Source organism: Musa acuminata, chromosome BXJ2-4 (assembly GCF_036884655.1).
Source record: "Musa acuminata AAA Group cultivar baxijiao chromosome BXJ2-4, Cavendish_Baxijiao_AAA, whole genome shotgun sequence".
NCBI classification, from domain to species: Eukaryota; Viridiplantae; Streptophyta; class Magnoliopsida; order Zingiberales; family Musaceae; genus Musa; species Musa acuminata.
The window spans coordinates 33,346,953-33,369,461 of NC_088341.1; the positions used below are offsets into that span (position 1 = coordinate 33,346,953).

Here is a 22,509-nt window from a genome sequence, read left to right on the forward strand (position 1 = left end):
TTTTCCTTTTACAAAAGAAGACTTCATGGTGGTCGTATGTTTTCAAGTGGGGATGTGAAGCTCCACTCAGCTGTTTGGATACTGGTCATCTTCGAGCTGAGAATCTCATGAAAGGTAGAATCCTCTGATACCCATCACAGTCTAAGCTGATGGGAAATAAGAGCACTAATCTTCTCATCTTGGATGTATATATTGAAAACATGTTGAGTTTTCCTGAAACCCTAAAACATCTGAAAGCAAATCATGTTAATGTTAGACCTGTCCATCTAATCCACCATCTGAAATATAAGTGAAACATATAATACCATGAGATCATTTGATACTAACCAATGAAACGTAGCATTTTAAACTGACGACAAAATGAACCTCATAAGTTGATAGAAAGGATGAACAGGGAGTCGTTTAAATCATATCATACATCGATTTGATAGGCATCGCACAGCCGAAAAATAAAGACACGAGTTATTTAAGAAAACTACTTATGATTATTAATGTCTTTGAGTACAATCCTTTCTACATAACAAGAAAGTAACAACTCTTGAACTTATGGGTTCATGTTTCTAATATAACACAGACCAAAACTTTGAATAGACATGAGCCCTTGTAGACTGGTTTAATCTAAGAACATGTCACCACATTATCTGGTTTAATCTCACATATCTTTCGAGTCAGACGTCTCCAGTTCCTTCTTGCATATCAGTGAACCTCGAAAGTTGCAAGGATGAGCATTACATAAAAGCCGATTGGAGATTCAAGATAAGACCTTAAAGCAAACTAGAATTCACGAGGCCCCTCTACTCATGTGAGCAAGTCTTTGCAAGCTGTTGTAAGCATGTAGGAGCAATAAACACAAAGTCACATTTAGGTATGGCTCCATTCAAGCATAAAGCACTGTGCCCAGATTGGCAGGCCAACCTGTGTGCCAAGAATTGCAAACTGTCAATTTATGTGGTTAAACCCGGCAGAAATTACACAAAATACGCACCTACGATGCACTCTGGAGATGCAATCTGTAACAGTCACGTAGTTGAGCTGCGATGACTCTCACAACCTGGACAGTTGTGCAAACTCTCATGGATATAAATATCACAGTCAAGGCAGAAACGTTGGTTGCATTTTGGACAGGACACATGGGGAGCGGGTTTGCTTCCTGCAAAGATCATGTCATTAAGCATATATAGAAATTTTCACAAATGAAAGAATGTCAATGGATGAAGCTTAATCAAGTAAAAACCATCAAGGAACATCATTTCATGGAGTATGGCACACATCCTAACACACCATAGCATGATTACATGTCAAATAGTCTTAGGCAATCTTGGTGGTCAACTTAAAACCCACACAACCTACTAGATGCTAGAGTACTTCAGGCAACAAGTTCATCACAAAATCACTAACATCGTTTTTCAAAGTTAGATAAAGCATGTGTGCCGTAAAAGCTTCTTACTATTTCTTGGCAAACTAGAGTTTCGATATACCTTGACTCATTCAAGCAATACTGGCAATCCAAAGCACTTGAAAAATAATAGTAAGTTCAAAAGATACTAGACCAAAAAAGATAAAATTAGAGATCTGACGCATAACATTATCATCTTAACTTGAGCATGTATGAACTTACACGCTACAGGCATATCAAGTTAATGTTTCCATGAACCATACATAGAGTAAGCGGTCCAAGTGAGTATTAAACATTTAGAGACTGGTTTACTAAGAAGCTCATGATAATGATGGTAACAACATGCATGACTGAAAAGGAATCAACATTGTGAGACTCATTCTATATTGTGGAGGTCTATGAAAATGAGGACTCAACTGGTTCTCTTTTTTATTTATTTTATAAGGTCATTCAGAGGACTTAAAAGACACCAAGAGAAATCCAAATAATTCACACTTCCGATTTTTGATGTTCTGTAAGAATAATGACACTACAGTCTGGAATAATTCTAATTTTTAGAATTTCGTATGTTAGCCTCCCTGTATATAGGTAAGGCTGCTGCTTATGTCGATTCTTCCTGGACCCTGCATTGGTGAAAACCTCATGACTGCATGATCCATTTGGTTCGACACACAAAACAACACAACCAAAATATTCTGCAATCATAACATAAAAATGAACTAACATGACAAGATGAATATTTATTTTAAGCTGTAATTTCACAGTACCATAAACACCCTTATAAAACTTCCAATCTTCTGTGAATATTCTTAGAAAATATGATAGACACCCTTCTAAATAAATTATTTTCATTAATAAATACAAAAATTTTATACCATGCAGTCTAAGTATGTTAGCTGCTATCAGAATCCTATGCTTCTTTAAAGTGAAGTTAATCTTGCAAAAGGGAAATAGAAGACTGCCACTTTACCATTTATACTATGCACACTATCCTATCATAAATTTTCTTAATTTGTTTACAAGACAAGGATAAGGCTTAATAGGTGATGCACTTACCATGGCTGAGAAGGCTCTGTTGGCATCCATAACAAGTTTGTGCTAACTTCTGACTAAGTTTAAATGGAACAACAGATGACACCTCATTAAATGGTGTCACTGGGAAAAGATGATGATAAGATCTCGCTAGATGAGGAGAAGAGACCAAGGTCAAGCCACAAATTCGACATTCAGCTGGTAGTTCACAGACACGTGCTTTACATCTTGGGCAGGTGTAACCCCCACCAATCTTTACGTCTTTGTGACAAGAACATATAGCAATAACACCCTCTGCTCCTCTTTGAGGAAAACCCATCTTGATCAAATTAGCAGCTGCATATTCTGCTATTGCTGGAGGCGGTGGTGCATGTTCCAATAGCAACTCCTTAAAATGGGACTGTCAGGATAAATTGCAACATGTCATCATCACAAAAAAGGCCCACATACTGAGGTAAAGACAAGAATATTTCTTACCTCATCCAATGCCACGGTATAGGAACCCCCAGTCTCTTCGCACAGATGTTTACATATGAAAATTTCTGCTGATAGGCCAATTACAGAACATCTAATTTTAGCATTCTTGCAATTTTTTATCGTTTCCATTATATCCCCTGGATCACATGTATTGCGAGCAGAGTACAAGATTAAGACTTCACGGTGACCATAAGATGGGATTTGGCTCAGATATCCATGGATAAGCTCTAATGCATTTTGCAAAGAAGCATCGCCTGAGCATTCAAGTTTGCCCATTAGAGCTTTAATCTGCGATTCCGGGCTGCCTCCTATGTCTGTGAGTCGATGAGCGACACCATCTTTTATGGTCACAAGACCAATATGAGATAATGGATTCTGATCGAAGAACTCCCTAATAAAAGCCTCTGCACATTTGGCAACTGCAACCATTCGACTAGGGCGATAATCTGTCTCTGAAGCTGCCTGCATTGTTCAGAGTAGTTGTTAGTAATTAACACAGACCTAACGCTTCAGCTGCATAGAAAAGGCTCTTATTGTGTGAATTCAATGTTGCAGAATCCAAAGTTTATGTTATTAAAACAGAACAACTACATGGAGGCATGATATATAGGAAAAAAAATGCTGGTCTATTTGACTTTGTAGACCAGACCCAAAGAAAGGCCAAACAAGTTCAAAGAACATATTTGGTTGCAATTTGATACGGAGATCTTCCTAAATTCTGTGAATTGCCACACAAGCTGTTACTTGTCTTTCTCCCTTAAATTCAAATCTTACTGGTGCAGAACCTGAGGAACAACATAGTACATCTGTATGAAAAACATGAGCATTTATCCTAATGCAGATAAAATGTGGTGTGTCCTTTACAGGAGTTGTGATCACTCATTAGATAATTGCAGTCAGCACTCTCATTCATCTTGGTCATAGACACAATATGCAACATTCACCAACACAACACACAGTTGGAAGTATGATAGAGCCAACTTATTTTGTTCAAGCGTAATAATAATATGAAGGAAATTCAAGAGAAGCGGTTACAAGAAAGATTTGAATCATCAAATATTCTGAAGCACCTCCATTTGAAATGCAAACTTTCTTGATTGTCAATACAAAGATTTATAACATGAAAAGTACTGTACTGGTTGGCAATTTCTTGATTATCAGTACAAAGATTTATAACATGAAAAGTACTGTACTGGATGGCAATTATTGAGGTTCAGAAAAATCTTATAACATTAAAATATTGTTACAATAGTTGTCAAACCACAAAAGAAGTTATGGAATCACGGAATCACGAGTATCTAAATGACTCTGAACATCATTAGGAAATCTTCATTCCTGTCGACCAAAGCCCATTAGAAGAAGAGTCTTGACAAACAAAGAGAAGCCCACTTTTCAAGAATGTGTCAGCAGAGATCACACAGATCACTCAAGCAGGTTCCTGTATTGACTTCTCTGATTGTTAGAACAATTAATTTGCCCAAGAATGCATCCTTTGTATAAATTTTATCACTTCCAGATCTTTCCTAATTGAGATGTGGACCATAATCATTTGATCCCTCAACAAAAAACTCCTTATTTCTACAACATAAACAATTCAAGCTGGCTAAAAAGTACATGTAAATATAGAACCTAGGAACTCCTTTCCAATGTCTGAATAGGTCACAATTGGTGCGACCAACCAATGACTTCAGAAGTCCAGTGTCGTTCTAGCAGGAATCTCCAAGCCGATCCCAATCCAGTCCAAAAGCGCCACATTCTTTTGTAGCAGCAAAGTTCCCAAAAGGAATGACACCGCTCCCAATCCAGTCCAAAGAAACACAGGCACGCAATTGTTTGCAGAGACTCGACCAAGAGTGTTGGTGGAAGAGCAGGAGGAGGAGGAGGAGACGCACCCGAGAGAGGTCGACGACAAGGTAGAGGTATCGGATGAGGCCCTTCTGGATCCTGGACGCGGCGGAGGCGGCAGACTTCTGTAGGAGGCGACGGCGGTACTGGGCGTGGACGAGGGTCTTGGTGTCGATGGGGCGTAGGAGACCAGACTCGTCCTCCTGCAGATCCTCCCACGATCGCTCGTCAGCGTACGCCCGCTCCCACGCCTCCATCCCCCTCTCATCCTCCTCCTCCTCCTCTTCGTCATCCTCCTCCCCTCCGCGCCTCCGCCTCCTCGTCGCTTCCTCTCCCATGCCGGCGTGATCGAATCGCCGCTGCACCTCCACGCTACCGCTCATGGGGGGCCAACCGGTGAGGCAGGCGGCGTAGCTCCGCTAAAAGAAGCTTCGACTTTTGCCCTCTCGGATTGAAAATTGAGACCGACAAAAGACCGGACCGGATTGTTCAAAAAGACCGGGCCGTTGAATATAATTTATTATTTGCAAAAACATGCATTTTTGTTTCTTTATTTTAAAAAATACAAATAAACATATATTATATTTTTCTCTTATTTTAATTATATTCAGAGCATTTCTTTTTTTTAATGAATTTAAAGAAAATAATGAATTGAGGTAAAGGGAAATGAGGAAGAGGATGACGTATATACCAATGCATAAAAGTTATTTTTTTAATAAATTATTTTTTTCGAGTAAAATATTTTTTAAAAATAATTTTTTAGCAAGGAAAATAAAATTTGATATTTTTTAAGAAATATCAAATTTAATTATTTTAAACTTTATTAACCCTCATGAAAACCTCGAAATTGAAAAGCACTTTAAAGACTTAATTTGCAAGCGCTTAAAAGCACGTGTTCGTTGTAGAAAATCTCATATTATTTTCTTCTCCTTATTTTTTAATTTAATAAATTCTTTTGTGTTGTTATAATAGCTCACAATTATCCTTTTGAGTTAAGATAGCTAATATCCTCCATATCACTATATCTAATTATTAGGAACGAGTCGGCACTAGGGGGATGAAATTAGTGCAGCGGTAAAAAAATCTTTTTACGATAAAAATTGATTTCGACGAAAATCATTTTGGAGAGAGGTTAACTTGAAAGCGTTTTCATAAAGATAGCTTAAAACCGTACGGAAGAGCATAGTGGATATAAAGCAAGTTACGAGATTTACAGTAAAATAAATTTCTCAAATATAGAAATGCAAACCAAATAAGAAGACGCCGATTTTATAGTAGTTCGGTCGTCATGACCTACATCTACTCTATCGATTCCTCTTCCGTTAAGGCTATCGGCATCCACTATCAATCTTCCGAATATTAATCTCCTTCTTACACCCCTTTTCTCTTTTTATCGGATTTAGGAGACAATCTTTACAAGTACTCACATCTCTCAAACTATTCTAACACTTAGACTAGAAGAGGAGGATTCTCACAAGAGATTACAATAGCGTTTTTCCCTTTTTAAATTCTATGTGTTTGTGTTTTTTAACTAGGGATGAGAAAGGTATTTATAGGCCTCAAGTTGTCAAACTTGGAGCCTAAAAATATCTCATCCCGGGTTTCCTGAGTACAGGCGGTACCACCGCTAGTGTCAGTTTGACACTAACACTACACTGGGCGGTACCACCCCTGGCATCCTGCCAGGGGTGGTACCACCACCTAGACTAGCGGTATTATCGCCTGACATAGTCTCGGAGACTGTGCAACGATGGTGTCACTTCTTGGATCACTGTTTGGGCCTTTCATTGGGCCCAACACAATTCTTGCATGGGCCCAACTGGCCCATAATTGGGTTGGCCCAATTCCAATCTTAATTATGTGCTAACTACGAAACTTAAGACATCTACTAAGCTAAATAAGTCCGTAAGTCTTGGTTTCTTCCAGCGAGCTTTCAGCGATCTTCCGGTGAACTTCCGATGGTCTCCCGACAATATTCCAATAGACTCCCGGCAAGCTCATGGACTTCACGATGATCTTCTTGGCAAATTCTGACGAGCTTCTCTGGCAAGCTCCGGGACTTCTCGATCAATTCCGACAGAACTTCCGATGAACTTTTGAACTCCCAACGAAATCGCGTCATTGACTCCGGAACTTCATTTTACTTTATGCTTTGCTATCGTAGTTAATCCTGCATATGTAAAAACATACTTTGATCTAGACAATTATTACTAAGCATAAATCATGTTGTCCGACATGTTATTGGTCCATTGACGCTTCATTCGATTCTTCGGCGCATCCTCCTCTCTTGCGGCCTATTGTCCAATCGATCAGTTGACCTCCGCAACTCCGATATCCTTGGCACAATATCAACTTTCTTGGCTCGATGCCAAAAAACATGGCCCGAAGCCTTCTATCAATACGTCGACCGATCCTCCGGCTATACATCCAATCTTCTGACATGTTTTCTCCCGGCCCAACATGATTCTTCCTGCTTTAATTGTTTCATCCTGATCGAAACATCCTGAGTCACTCAAAGCGCAGATTAAATCATAAATAATTATCAATTAGTTTCATCATCAAAATACGAGATTCAACACTAATCGTGATATAAGTGAAATATTTTGAGTCAAGATATAAAAAATATAAATATCCCTAAAATACTTTTCAAGCAAACAATATATTAATGTCAATTAGAGATCAATCCAACAGTTCAATTAACAATCATCAACCAAATTATGATAAGTTTATACCAAACAGGTTTGAGTTTAATCAATGGAATTGCTTATCACATTCCAATACGATGAATTTGTCATATTATCTCTCTCTCTCTCTCTCTCTCCCAATTAGGGCTTATGCTCACAAGCAAATCGATCCTAAGCCCTCCTCGGGAGAGAGAGACAACAAAGTTTACATCACATGCACCGAATGAATGCTTCGCAGCTCAAGCGGAGTAAGCGTACCGCAGCTGAGGACCGATGCGTATGACGCAGTGAGTGCTCGTCACTCCAACACTGAACAGTGGCGTGCCCTGCCGACCGCGGAGTCTCGTCTTTTCCCTGCCTTCAAGCTAACGCTACGCCACCCTTTCTCTCTCTCTCTCTCTCTCTCTCTCTCTCGCCATCTCCATTGGGAAGCACATGACATGACCTGCTACAATTTCCCCCACTTTGAGCACCGTCTCACTTAAATGCGGCCTTGCGATTGGGCGTTGACTCCGTCGTCCGTCGGATCCCAATGAGCTGCAATCCATTTCATTATGTATGCATACATGTGGGAGTGAGGCACGTACTTTTTCTTTTCATTTTTAATCTATTATGATGTATTGCCAGCACCATTTTATTATTGTTTACCAAAGGAAAAAAGTAAAGATAATTTGGTTGGAAAAGAAATATATTCGGTAGACATATGTATTTTATACTAAGGGAGAATCAGTGGACTAATAAATGAGATAAATTGAATGTACTACTTTAATGATGATGATGATCAAAGATGTGATGGATTTGAGATATAAATGACAACAAGGTTGAATAATAAATAACACGAAAAATAAAAAAATTAATATATGATTAACTTGATAAAACTATCGATTCATAGTATTATTATCGTCGTTATAAGATGATTTTATTATGATTCATAGTATTATCATCTTCGATGATTTATAGTATTGTAAGTTGATAACTTCGACTATTAAATATGACACTAAGAAATTATGATCTTAGTGTCATTCACAAATATGTCTGTTTATGATGCTATTACATAATATTTTTTTAAAAATAAAATATTTTTTTTTTATTTTTATTATAAAAATTTGCTTTAAAGATATTTTTGCTTGATCTTATTTTTTTTTATTAAATTTGTAGGAATGTGTGAACCTTTAATTCTGAAAGTCTGTAGAAGTCTAACTTATTAAACTTAAATTTATAGAGATAAATACATAATCACCTCTCTCTCTCTCTCTCTCTCTCTCTCTATATATATATATATATATATATATATATATATATAATTTTATCCATCTTGTTAAATTTAGAGGGATGCATAAAAATCACATATAACAAAATCATTGCCTCCTGCTTTTATAATTCTGAATATATAAGTTATTAGCCATTTAACATATTTATTCATTGTATTATTAATGCATTAATAATACAATGTTCATTTTTATTCAAACAAAAATCTTATTAAGCGTGCAAATGTTTCAACAAAAAGGGGAAAAAGACACTATTTTGGGCCACATAATGTACTGCTATTCTATTAGAGGGGTAATCCTGTATCCTACCTCGGCCGGGGTAGGAGATCCCTTGCGAGGCAGCAAACACGGGACAAGATCACATGAGACCTCATTTAATGGAAATTATGTGTGAACTCAAATTAAGCAAGTGTCGATTGGAAGCGAAGGACGATAAGTAGAATTGGGTTCAATAATAGAATTAAATCCTTAAATAAATCAAATGGGTAATCTATACGTAAATCCTTATATAAACGATATGAGTAAGAGAGAGAGAGAGAGAGAGGGGGGGGGGAAGCAATTACTGCGTCAAGCTGGAGTTGTTTCTTATCTTTTTGCCCTTGTTCGCTTCACTCCATACCCCCAAAGTTTGGTGGTAGTCGTCGTTAATGCCCGCCCCCTCTCTTTATTTCGCTTTCTGCTGCTGTTGCTGCTGCTCCTCCACCTCGAGATCTCGTCTCCCTTGCTTCTGCTTTCTCTCGCTCGACGAGCCCGTGGATCTGCTGCGGATCCCGCCGCGGGCTTAGGGTTTTATGAGCCGGCCCCGCCGGCACCCTCCTCCAGCGGCGGCGACGGAGAGGAGCCGTTTCGGACTCGGGGAATGGGGGATGCCGGGCTCCGGAGAACGCAGGAATCCTTCTGAGGGATCGAGATGTCGGGGCTACTGATGTGTCTGCTCTCTCTGCTCCGTTTGGCGTCGAATGATACTGGTATTTTTCTGCCCTCTCTTTGGTTTCCCGGGATTTGTCCAAGATCATGTCTTGTTAGGTTTTGAAGGCGGCTTCTTTAGATCGGCTTGAAGCAGGTCTTGTGAAACGGCAGGATCTAGCTCATTCTCGGCTTCTGGTTGGGAGTACTTGGGAAAGGGGGGGGAATGTGGTCTCGTGCTTAGCCAGACTTGGACTTTTTTGGTCTTTAGTCGATTGAAGGGAGTTGTGATTTCTAGTCGTTAAATCTCGAACTCAATAAGTGTTCCGTGGAGTGGTTTCTGGGAATTCTGCTAATGCTTTTCTTTTGAGGATGTATCATTGTTATTTCTTTATACTAAAGTGGCAAATTGTTTGGTAAAATATTGAGATGGTCTACACTTCTCTAAGTTTATGTGTCTGACGTACGACCTCGTACAGGAGTGGTTTTCATTCCTTGGCAGACAAGATGTCTTTAACGAGCTTGATATCAAATTTAAAGTTTTGTTTGTAACATGCTAGATATAATCGGAAGCAAAGCATTCATGTTTAGAGAATCTGAAAGAAAATAAACTCCATTCCTGCTTTGCTGGTTAAAGGTTTCGTGGCCCTCACTGGAGAATAAGGGTCGATAGGCGGAACATTTGATTAATAAAGTCATGCTCATTTTTAAGACACAGTTTCACATGGAATTGCTTGCTAGAAATTTCCTTTATGATCTTATATTCTTTGCTCTTTTAGATTGGTTACTTACATTGATAACCAACTCGCTGTCATGGTAAATGAAGCTGATGAATTCACCAAACCAGATCTTGCTTCAGGTTTGCATACGTTTGTAATCTCTCAGTCTTATAGGACAAGAACAAGCACATGCACACAGAAAATTTAAGGGTTTTTGAGTTGCTAACATCTGGAAATGATAATATTACAAATGTAGACATTTTGTCAAATGCAGGTTTTGGTTTGCCTGCATCAATGATGCATTCAGTGGCAGTTTAAGTCCTTTATTCTGCATTTCCACATGCGACTTAGGTGTCTGCATGTGTTATTGCAGGCTAGTTACAACTGAAGACTGGGATCTCTGCCATCTTGCTCTCTGATAACCACCACCCCTCTTGCCATTGCTTCCGATCATTGCCCCTCTGGCCATCACCTCGATTTATGTGGTCCTTGATGTCACCACTCTCGAACACTGTTCCTTTTTCTACCTCTCTTGGTCATTCTGGTCCTCACTGCCATACATCCACTGTTTTTTAACCATTCCTGCGCCTCTGACATCCAGTAAACAAATCATTGAAGTTGCAAATGCAAGAATGATCATATAATCTTGGCCTTAAATTTAAGCTAGTTCCTAACTTCTTGAAAAACAGACAAACCACTTTCTGTTTGGACATGCAGCAAATGCTTTGATATAGCTAGCATAACTCAAGACCCTTTAATATGATTAACAGATGATTTTAAATGCTGAATGAAGTGATACAATTTTCATATGGATCCTTTTCACATCTATCATATTGGTCTGGCCTCTTTCTTGAACACTGGTTGCGAACATGGGACTTTTTCCTTTTTATCTCATCCATGCTTCTCCTTTTGCATGTTGATGCTTTAGTACTTTGTATGCCAAGCCTTTAAACAATAAGGTGGAGTTATTGAAGAAAAAAAGCTCGAACATTGAGACACTTTGAACTTTGAAGGAATACCTCCTTTTCAAATACTACAAAAAATCGGGCTCATCTTGCATTACAATGTTTTGAATGAATATTTTGTTATCTACAGTTGTGTCTACTTAGTTGGTTGTTTTTATATGTATTAATACAAGTAATTACTGATGATACTTTCATTGTCACTGCTATCCTACTCTTCATGCTTACACACCCATCAATAGCATTGGACACAATCACTAAATTTTAAAGATTACTTGTTCAGGAATGCATACGGTAATAAGCCAGGCAGTGACTCCAGCAAACACACCAAAAGCATGGAATTTGAAACATTTGGGTCCGGTACCTGCTCCATCTGTCTCACCTGAACATCATGGTAATCAACATTTTAATTTAATTTCCTTCTTTTGTTGCTATTCTTTTAATGACATTAATTGATCTAATTTCAGGCTCTGTCTCAAGTCATCATGTGTTGAAACATCATAGACATTTGCCTCCTGCTCACCCACCAACCTCAATTACACCACCAGAAACACAGGGTTTGAAATTTTGGGCTTGGTTCATGTTTTTTTGCTAAAAATAAGGATTTAGCAGACTTTGTCAGTGATGATAATTATTGCGTAATGTGGATCACCATGATTAATTTTTGTTCACATGACTGCATTTCTGATATATTTATTTCTTCTTGAACTTCAAATAGGTTGTGAAATATCCTGTTCTGATCCACTCACTTCAACCCCAATTGGTTCACCCTGTGGATGTGTATACCCTATGCAAGTTGGAATTGATCTTGGTGTAGCACCATATGAGTTATTCTCTAGAATTGCTGAGCTTGAAGTTGATGTTGCAGCTGGCACATTTCTGAAACAAAGTCAAGTGAGAATAATGGGTGCCAGTGCTAGCATTAAGGACGCAGAAAAGACAACAGTTATCATTGACTTGGTACCTCTAGGTGAGAAATTCGATAAGATGACTGCACTTCTGACTTATGAAAGATTTTGGCAAAAGAAGGTGCCGATCAACATGTCCCTTTTTGGTGACTATAATGTGTTATATGTTCATTATCCGGGTAATGTCATATACCTCTTTTGCATAAGTTCATAATATTAGCATATTTATACTTTTGCTTAGAATCCAGGAACATCATGCAGGACTTCCTTCACCACCACCTTCAGTTGATGAGTCATCGGGTCCAAGTGGGATTGGGGGTCACCAATATCCTCTCACAGCAAATATTTCAAATCACAAGTCACAGAAACTGAATGGAAGAATAATTGCTATAATTGTATTATCTTCATTCATACTTCTAGTAGTATGTTCTGGGTTAGTGTGCATGTTTTTGAGATCAAAGCTTGGAAAATCTTCTAATTCTGTTGGACCCACAATTACATCCTCAGCAATCAGAAAAACAGGTACAATCAATCTAAAGCGCGTTAGTTTCAAATTTTAGTGATTTTAAACATGTTATTGTATGATGCATCGTTGCACTTTTATTAATGAGTGAATGAACCAAAATTCGGAAGATAACTTTCCAAATGGGTAAAGAACCAGATGTCCTTCCTAGTATCATATCCCACAGAAAGATGATTAAAACCAAAGATTTTAAGAGTTCAATGGAGAGAACTTCTTGCTTCTTCTGAAGTATGATTTAACAAACAATCCAACCAATCATGATTATAGCAATCCTTCAACGCCCATGCATGGCATATAAATCACCTATCTTCTTGCCTGCCATTTCAACCAAAGCATTGACAACAGGTTCACCTCATCTCCACTACCCAATCCTCAAAATGAAAAAAGATGGGTTTGGTAGGGAATTATGCCGTTGGTAACGAGAATAGAAGAAGAACCAAGGTAAGGTTCAACAAGCCTATGCAAGGGCTACTTAATTCAGTCTCAGAGTAAGATTTCCTTGAGAAAGAATTGGCTCGTTTTTATATTGATTAGTTTGGCAGTTCATGGATTCAACTTCTAGTTTGTATGGTGGTAATCAGTTCTTAATTCTTACAAGTTTTTAGCAATGGATGGAACTGGGTAAAGAGCCAGTTCCAGGTTACCCCTGCTTAACCAGTTGAGCTTTTCTGGTCTTCAAAACATTGTGCATACCATATATCACAGTTTTCACTTTTAAACTGATTACTGTCCAGCAGATGATTGTATCTTTATTTGCACAATCAACAATGGGATTTGTGTGGTGCATGTTTTTGTAGCATGATCAACAGATCCTGGTATTTCTAATGATCAAAATTACAAAGAAATACCTTAACTTATCAGGATACCAAGTGTCATAGATAAGTTGGGTTCTGATCCTAGAGACTCATAATCAATTTTCTAGAATGAATGCTATGTCATTGCATATGTCGATGCACATGAGCTGGCATAAGGACCAATCTGTTGCATATGCTGTGGATGCTTGGGTGACCACACAACACTGTAGTGCCTGCCATTTAGGCACATATGTGGTTCAAGTGGGTGCTTCCATTGATAGGTATATTGCAAGGTATGCAATATCGTACCGTACCGATGTTTCGAGGATGGCTTGATTCGGTACGGTACCATGTACCGAGCGGTATGCCAGGGTGTACCGGGCGGTAGACCTAATTTAGGTATAAAACCCTCCGAAAATATATGAAAATAAAAAAAGTTAGAATAGGGTTTTTAAGTTAGAAATAAATATAGTAATAGCATAAGTTTAGCAAAATCAATGTAAATTAGGTAAGAATAGTATCACATATCTTTTTCGGGCTTTGAAGAATATCTTGTGCAAGGTTCGTATTTCAGTCCATTACGGATTGTCCTTGTGTAAATATTGAAATATCTACAGAAAAATCATTTGAATTGTTAGACTATTTTGTTACAATATAAACTCTAAAATTTAAATGAATTAAATAATCACATATGCAGATATACCTGATTACTGATTCTACCACCAAAACGAACGACGGGCCTTCACGGGTGGTGGATCGGGGTCCTCGATCCTATACATCTGCATATCAATATGATATGTTTGTTGAACCCAATAATGAAATTGATCCTATGACATAGTGTATTGATACACCATATGCTATTGATGCATCAATGTGGTGCTGATTGTAGGCTGATCGTCATGAATCATATTCGTTACAAATCGTTGTTTTGTAGAGTTTAGAAGAGCACCAATGTGAGAAAAAAAGAGTTTGAGATAGTTTAAGAGAGTATGAGAATGTAATGGAGTGAAATAGGAGAGAAGAAGGGTTTAAATACTATGAGAAAGGGCTCCAATGGTCAATTTGACCGTTTGTGCACTGTAGCACTGTTACAGTGCGAATCGATCGTTACCGAGTGATAACGGTTGATTAGTTGTGCTGGGCGGTAACGGACAAAATTTCGACTGTTACCGCCCGATATTACCTCGTAACGTTCGATACGAGGCACTTTTAAACGTTTCGCCCGGCAGTAGGCGATCCGCATACCGGTATGTTGTCGGACTGGTACGTACCGCTCGTATCGGGCGGTACCATTCGAAATTGCATACCTTGGGTATAAGTATGCCTCTTATTTTCCTTGCTTGAAAAGTATTTAGTCATATTAATCATTTGATAATATATTTGTTCCATGAATATTCTTCATCATTTACTCTTTTTTTTTAAATTAAAATTTATTATGCTAGAATGGATCCTGGAATAAGTTGACTGTTCCTTTGCATAATTTGCTGCTTAAGATTGCATAGTCACTTGAATTTGCTATTCTCATGTTATTTTTATGTTTGAATAATAAACATCCAAGGTGGCATGCCGTTTATTGGGTTTCTGTTTGCAAGCAACCAAAGTGTACTACATTGCCCTATTAAGTGGCAGGTGACTGATCTTAGCAGTATAGTTTTTTTTCAACTTTTATTGTCAGAAACATGGTTGTGCGTTTCGCTCGGGCCAGTATGTATCAGTCTAATGACCTGTCAAGTCGGCAGAATGGACTGCGGCGCATGTCTTCTGATACCATATGTTCTCCTTTTAGAAAGAGTTTTGCAGCATGTGCTGACATACCATATGTTGATACCATGTCACGTAGTGGACCTGTACTCCAGCCGGGGAACTGGCACGGGTCTGGTTCCAAATTGGCAAACCACGGTTAGAAACTAGGTGCTTACTTTTTAGACCTGCTGAGCAGCACTAGTAGAAATGGTAATCCAGAAAATGATGTATGAATAAAATTTGGGATTTAAAAATACTTTGTTCCTTTTAGTTAGATTAGATTTGCGATATGTGCACATAACTCGAGGTTTAGTTATTCTTTGGTTCTGCTTTATGCAATGTAAGACTCTTACTATGAATTGTCCGCTCATGTAAAATGATCCTTATGATGAGAAAAGATTTACTGTTTTTTTCTTTTGTAAATGAGTACTGAGATTCTTGTGGAAACAGTTACGAAACATGTCTTCAAGATATCTTCTTCACTTTATATTCTTGTAATTATACCACAGTAACTTGGATCAGACAAGAAAATATTTTCGAGGCCTGAAAAGTAACTTATCCCATCATTAGACTGAAATAATCCCTTTATCTTCAATAGAGGTTTTGTCAATTATGCATCCCCTTCCTCTCGAGTAAGATATGAGCAACTTCCTCAGTTATGTGAGAATATAGATTTTTGGCTTTTTAGTTCTAAGAGATCGATTTTAAATGTTAATGTAGTTACATGTTAAAATCTCATACGCGATCGGCATTGGGTGATCCAGGTTTGCTGCAGAACACGTCAATATACTTGCTTCAGTACATTCTGTTTCTTTACATCCTTTGAGGTTTCTGCAGCTGGCCACTTGCTTCTTTTCTATTTTTCATTTTTAAACATGGGCATGCATTTATGTTGCTGATGTCTTGTAATTATGAGATTATAAGATTGCCAAGCATTTTTTTTGTTCAGTGTGACATGGTATCTTTCTAGTAAATGAAGAATACTGATAATAAGTGGATGTATGCCCGCCTTCAGTGTATTGCATGTAGGTGGATGTTATTCAAGTGGTGAATTGTTTCACTGGTCCTTATTTTTCCATAAATTGCTTCTATGTTAGTGTTTGGATATGTGGTTTTTTACTTATGCATGAAGATATATGTCCTACGCGATGTAATTCTACTTGTCTGTGTTTTGAGACCCAAAACAGTTAGCATCTGTAACCTCATTATATAATCAAAGCCTCAATTATTTTACAGTACTAGGAAGTACAAACTGTATCTATATTTTATGTGCTCATGCTTTATGATCCATGAATACACCTTTGTCTTAATGTTGCACATCTCTTCGTACAGGTATCAGGTCTATATTATCAAGTAGTTTAGCTAGCTCCATGTCAATGTCCTTTGTTTCCAACATGGCTACCTGTCCACCTTCAGTGAGAACATTTTCAGTAACTGAGCTCGAGAAGGCTACAGATAAGTTCAGTTCTAACAAGATTTTGGGAAAGGGTGGATTTGGACGTGTTTACTATGGTGTCATGGAGGACGGAATTGAGGTTGCTGTGAAGTTGCTTACCAGGGAGGACCAGAGTGGGGATCGGGAATTTATTGCAGAAGTGGAGATGCTTAGCCGGTTGCATCATCGCAATCTTGTTAAGTTGATTGGCATATGTATTGAAGGGGGAATTCGATGTTTAGTATATGAATTTGTTCGAAATAGAAGTGTTGAGTCCCATCTTCATGGTAAATTTCTTACAATAATTCTATACTTCACAAAAAACTGTACAATCATGAAAAAACAAAGAGCTGCACAATCATGAAAATATTTAGGCATCTTATGTCACTATGCTTCTTAATGTGAAGGTTGAACAAAGAGCATCTTATATATAAAGGAATTTTTAATGGGAATGATTTCAGAACATTTTCATAACTATGTTAAACCACTTAATTACTTCTTAATGTGAAGGTTGAACAAAGAGCATCTTATATATAAAGGAATTTTTAATGGGAATGATTTCAGAACATTTTCATAACTATGTTAAACCACTTAATTACTTAAACCATCGGATATGCCTGAGTTAGTGATGAAGATTTTGTTGTTATAAATCTGGAAAATCTTTTCATTGCTGATAAATGGATGTTGACTAAAAATTTTGTTCCATTAATTTTGCATATTTTGGGCCTACAAAGTAGTTGCAAGGAGTCGTTAGTGTTGTCTGGTTGCATGTAACATAGCACTTGTGCTCAACATTTTTTTTTTCCGGTTACTGTTGTGCTTGCATCACAGGTGCTGATAAAATGAAGGGACCTCTTGACTGGGATGCTCGGATGAAAATTGCCCTTGGTGCAGCAAGAGGACTCGCATATCTGCATGAGGATTCCAACCCTCGTGTTATACATCGTGATTTCAAGGCCAGTAATATTCTACTTGAAGATGACTTTAACCCCAAGGTTTCAGATTTTGGATTGGCTAGAGAAGCATCAGAAGGGGTTCATCATATATCTACTCAAGTTATGGGGACTTTTGGGTAATGTCACTTCTTCCAACACCCTTTGTGTTGACGTTTGAATTGAATTTTAGATTGCATTAATGACCCATGTCAATTTTCATGCTTAAAGAATTTCTACTAGAATCAATTATTGTCCATCATTTATTGTTCACCTAAGACATGCTTAAAGAATGTCACTTGTGCTATGCAGCTTATTTTTGTGTTAATTGCAGCTATCATTATTATTACATGGTGTCTGCTGGAAAAGATGTAACAAACGATGCATCGTGTCATGTTATTGCAGTGGCTCCATATGAAAGCTTTTTCTTTTTTATGAATTATATATAATTTAACCTAATATTGTATCCTCTGACTAACGAATTTCATGCCACTTGCTAGTAAAGAAAAATGAACAAATTGCATGCGCTTTCTGAATAGCACGGCAAGCATCTGAGTGCATCCCCACATTTTATATTGCAGACTTCTTTACAAGAGGCTTACCCATGACTTTGCAGGTATGTTGCCCCAGAATATGCGATGACAGGTCATCTACTTGTTAAAAGTGATGTTTACAGCTATGGGGTGGTATTGCTGGAGCTTTTATCTGGTAGGAAGCCAGTGTATATGTCTCAGTCTCAAGGACCAGAGAACCTCGTTACTTGGGCACGCCCTTTGCTTACTAGCAGGGAAGGGCTGGAGCAATTGATCGATCCATCATTAGGTGGAAAGTATGACTTCGACAATATGGCAAAAGTAGCAGCAATCGCATCCATGTGTGTCCACTCGGAGGCATCTCAAAGGCCGTTCATGGGGGAAGTTGTGCAGGCACTGAAGCTAATATGCAATGACATGGATGAAGCTTGTGACAATTCTATCAGCCAGAGGGAGGAATCATTGGGTACAGATGGTGATTTCAAGGGAGATTTCGACAGCGAGAGCAGTTGGTGGAATGGTGCAACACCACGCATAACCTACGATGGTGCTACTTCTTTTGTGACCATGGAGTACAGCTCAGGACCAATGGAGGAAATGCAGAGACCCCATTCGACATCTACTTTGGTCGGGGGGATAGAAAGTTTGGTCAGACCTAACAGATCTGGTCCTCTAAGAACAAAGAGGAAGAAACAACCCTTCCACAGATTGAGAGGGAGTATGAGCGACCATGGCCATCCTTATGCAGTCTAGGTCCTGATGGCCCTTTGAGTTAACCTTTTACAGACCGAGAGGGATCACAAGCGACCATGGCCATCCTCACAGTCTGTCAAGGGAAATTTACGTTGTCGATTTTTACTTTAAGCTGTACAGTTCCGAGAGGCATCTCTTGTTGCAAGTCATAACATGGTGTCCCCTTCTGTGTTATATCGATTCGTTTATTGTGGCTCGAGAAATGTTTGTGTCTAATGGTATACGAGACGGGCCTTGCTATTTACGTTACACTGGTATCCTTGCTGGTAGCTACAAATTTGAACTGTACCAGTTCGTTTTCCCCAGTTGTTGAACCCAGATTGTTCTCGCACACAAAATTGTGTGGTAGGTATGACAAATCTCTTTAAAGAAATGTTTTAGGAGTGGTGTTCTACGAGTATAAATAAAAAAAATATTGTCTGCAAAAAAAAAAAAAATATTTTTTTAAAAAGAATTTATCCTATATTTTTAGTGAACGATAGATTGGATATCAGAGCTAAGTTCCCATGCAAACTAGTGGATCGATGGCTATGTGTTCAATAAATATAGGGGTAATTATATATTATCTTTTTGTGGTTAATTATGATTAGAATTTTGATATTTATATTTTTAAAAATAGTATTGAGAATTTTATATTTATAAAAGTAAAATATTTAATTATAATTTTTCTTACTTTGTTAATTTTATCGATAAAATAGCACGTGTTGTTACAACAGGAAAAGAAAAGATAAAAATATAATTTTATTTTTTTATTATTAATTTTATATAAACTTTTCATCTTTACTTATTTCCTCTCTCCTTTCTTTTTTCCATTCCGACTTGTTTATCGTTCGTCGCACTTGTTCACCCAATCTCAACTCTAGCTCTTCTGAGAACAAGAGCTATTTCGGAGATCAATTCAACCACATCAACGACTAGCTCGATGAGCAATATGGACGGAGACGTTTGGTAACAGAATAATCGTTCGTGGAGTTATAGATAGTCATAAAAGAACGATCATTTGGAGCCAAGCCTCGTAGATATATTACGATGATATACTTGGGTGGTGGTAGTGTAGAGTCTCAAGAATTTATACGGAGCAATAGTATCACGGTAATCCTTGGGCTTCCCTATGGGAGCCTAATTCCGTGGATTTCATCGACCAATGTTGGACTTTGAGATTGAACTAATGCAATAAAATTTTGTATACAAACGGATTATAACACGCAGCGAAAAAAGTAAATAAAAATTATAATCACATAAACACTAAGATTTACGTGAAAAATCCCTCCAACGCAAATGAAAAAAATCATAGGACAAACTAAAGAAGTAAATCCACTATAAAAGTAATAAACGTATAAAACTCAAAGTTTTTTACCTAGAAAACTGTTTAACAATCATAAAAGAATAAATGAGATACAAAGATGACATCACCGTGATAAGTTACTCTCGTTTTTTTCCTTACTCTTCTTCCTCTGCCCTCAATTATTGCTGCTGTGATTTTTTTTTTTTTTTTTCTGTCACACCGATAGCCATTGTTGCCCCCATTTTTCTGCTTAGTCGCCACAAGTTTTAAGTTAAAAGAGTTAAGGTTTTAATGCTGAGATAAGCTCAGGGTTATTAAAGCCCACCATGGATTCAAGTAATGGCTTCCTGACCTCGTCGAGCTACGGTGCTCTGTACCAGTGGCAGCAGGCACAAGAATCTGAAACCCGAGTTAGAAGGCCTTGGGGCGGGTCGAGTGAGAACAAAAGAGACTTTTACCGCCGTGCTCTGCTTCACCCAGCCGGCGCCAGCGCAACGACCGGTGGCCGGTCTTGTTGGCTTCCAGTTTCTGCTGGTGCTGCGACCACATAGCAGCTCTAGAAAGCGGCTGGTGTTCTACGAAGCAAAGATTCATCTTTTGCGGTTAAAGAAGAGAATTTGCTGCTCGCAGATGTGTGATTTCTGGTTGATGTAGTAGTGATAATGTACCATTTTGTGCAAGCATTTAGTGTATCTTTTAATCGTGTAGATGAACATGAGATTCGTGCATAGCATTCTGAATGCCGCATTTGATCGAATTATTATATAAAATTAATACTTTTAAAAATAATAAAAGTATATTTATATTTTTAATATAATAATACTGATCTTGAGATTAAATATTTCATATAACATTATTTTTTAAAATATAAAAAAATTAGATATTAATCATAATTAATTATAGAAATAATATATAATCATTTCATAAATATATGTATGTATATAAATAAATAAAAATTTCCATGTGATAACTGGTGACCGTTGGGTATGTGTTCAATAAATAAATATATACATAAGTAAAAATATTATTTATTTAAGCTTTCTAGAGGACGCCTTCTCCTTCTCGTTATCTTTCCTACCCGTTTCCCCTTGACAGGAGGGTGCAAGAAAGGATAACCGAAGAAGGAGCCTTTGTACCTTGCTCGTTGTGAGCTCCTACACCTTCCCAGCGTCTCGCCAATGACCTCTTTGAAGAGCCCCAAGATCCCTCTCCGTTCGTTCCCCTTCCAACAGCTCTTCTCTTTGCCTTCTCCAAGAGTCCCTCGCCTCAACAAACCCCGTCCGCCTCCCGGCGCTGTGGCCTTTCGCAAGAAAGCGAGGTTCCTGAGGTCAATCCGTACACCAAGCGGCGGTCACGCGGCCACCCGTTGTTCCAGTGCGCAACACGGCGGGAACTCGATCGAGGAAGTGGAACGGCCTCCCTTCGATCTCAATCTCGCCGTCGTTCTTGCTGGATTTGCCTTCGAGGCGTATACGAGCCCTCCGGTCCGTTCATGGGTGTTTTTTCTCTCCCAAGAAAGTTGTTAATTTTTTCTTGCTCTCTGATTGTTTTATTTTCTTTCGGGCAATTTTGTTGGTTCGTTTCTTTTGAATAGAAAGACGTTGGATGGCGTGAGATCGATGCTGCAGATTGTCAGACGGTGTTCCTTTCCGAGTACGTCCTCCTCCTTTTTGATGCGCATGCTGTTGTGAATATTTATTGGTTTATTTGCGTCGGTCTCATGTATTGAAATCTTGGTCATCATTGAATTGGTTTACAAAGATTGTTTTCTCATTTAGTAATTATTCTATATTCCGATTGCCTCTTCAAGGCAACTTACATGAGAGTAGTCCAGGAATGTGGTACGAGAATAACTGAATTTTTTCGGGAGATCAGCACTTGCATTTAGATGGTGCTTACCCTGTTTATTATTCTGTTTGAATGCTAAGCTCTATCATAACATCTTTCTTGAATTAAATGAAGAAGGTCACTTCTTCTCACTGACTTGTTATACAACGGATTATTATCTGTGCAAAGCTATACTCTAGTTGTCATATGAATCACCTGCTAATTTTTCTTGGTTTACTAGCTTCTCTAATGTGCTCTTTATGATTTAGGACTTTGTGCGCTGAACTTGGTATTAAAGTGATATGCCAATTAAGATCTCTCTTTTGAGACATGTTTTTACAAGTATAATTTGGTTCTTACAAGTCTTCTAGATAGGTGGCTCAAAACCTCCATATGAGATGCCAATTTTACATTTGTTTTCTTTTTCTAAAGTCATAATTATCATCATCATTTTTTGCACTTTTGCAACCTCTTAAAAAATCATTTG

General features: G+C 38.1%; 3 protein-coding genes across 18 annotated transcripts in view; 2 read left to right on the forward strand and 1 right to left on the reverse strand.

Annotated features, from left to right (window-relative positions):
- Positions 1 to 462: 462 nt before the first annotated feature.
- LOC103976531 (general transcription factor IIH subunit 2) lies at positions 463 to 5,199 on the reverse strand. Its single transcript, XM_009391772.3, has 5 exons — positions 4,798 to 5,199; positions 2,906 to 3,367; positions 2,453 to 2,828; positions 986 to 1,150; positions 463 to 915 (listed from the first exon to the last, which is right to left on the reverse strand). The coding sequence occupies exons 1-4, from the start codon at positions 5,131 to 5,133 to the stop codon at positions 1,020 to 1,022; spliced, it is 1,305 nt and encodes a 434-aa protein (XP_009390047.2). The 5' UTR covers positions 5,134 to 5,199; the 3' UTR covers positions 463 to 915; positions 986 to 1,019.
- Positions 5,200 to 9,252: 4,053 nt separating this feature from the next.
- Positions 9,253 to 19,159, forward strand: LOC135610410 (receptor-like serine/threonine-protein kinase ALE2). Its single transcript, XM_065104884.1, has 8 exons — positions 9,253 to 9,670; positions 11,573 to 11,683; positions 11,757 to 11,846; positions 12,008 to 12,376; positions 12,459 to 12,719; positions 16,590 to 16,979; positions 17,524 to 17,764; positions 18,241 to 19,159. The coding sequence occupies exons 1-8, from the start codon at positions 9,613 to 9,615 to the stop codon at positions 18,908 to 18,910; spliced, it is 2,190 nt and encodes a 729-aa protein (XP_064960956.1). The 5' UTR covers positions 9,253 to 9,612; the 3' UTR covers positions 18,911 to 19,159.
- Positions 19,160 to 21,254: 2,095 nt separating this feature from the next.
- The window catches only part of LOC135581604 (uncharacterized), a 36,633-nt gene continuing 35,378 nt past the window's right edge, over positions 21,255 to 22,509 (forward strand). For all 16 annotated transcript variants that reach the window (XR_010486112.1, XR_010486113.1, XR_010486118.1 and 13 more), the window contains exons 1-2: positions 21,255 to 21,679; positions 21,790 to 21,848. Coding sequence is in view for 10 of the 16 variants with exons in the window: in XM_065104885.1 (XP_064960957.1) it covers positions 21,374 to 21,679; positions 21,790 to 21,848 (365 nt within the window). In the remaining 6 variants the exon portion in view is untranslated. The remainder of the gene's footprint in view (positions 21,680 to 21,789; positions 21,849 to 22,509) is intronic.

What these genes read in the sequence shown, in the direction of transcription:
- LOC103976531 (XM_009391772.3), bottom strand. Translation starts at nt 5,133, where the DNA reads ATGAGCGGTAGCGTGGAGGTGCAGCGGCGATTCGATCACGCCGGCATG. An exon ending in ATACCGTGGCATTGGATGAG is followed by an intron (nt 2,829 to 2,905) that starts GTAAGAAATATT and finishes TTATCCTGACAG; the next exon opens with TCCCATTTTAAGGAGTTGCT. An exon ending in ACAGAGCCTTCTCAGCCATG is followed by an intron (nt 1,151 to 2,452) that starts GTAAGTGCATCA and finishes TGATCTTTGCAG; the next exon opens with GAAGCAAACCCGCTCCCCAT.
- LOC135610410 (XM_065104884.1), top strand. Translation starts at nt 9,613, where the DNA reads ATGTCGGGGCTACTGATGTGTCTGCTCTCTCTGCTCCGTTTGGCGTCG. An exon ending in GTTATATGTTCATTATCCGG is followed by an intron (nt 12,377 to 12,458) that starts GTAATGTCATAT and finishes AACATCATGCAG; the next exon opens with GACTTCCTTCACCACCACCT. An exon ending in TGTTGAGTCCCATCTTCATG is followed by an intron (nt 16,980 to 17,523) that starts GTAAATTTCTTA and finishes CTTGCATCACAG; the next exon opens with GTGCTGATAAAATGAAGGGA.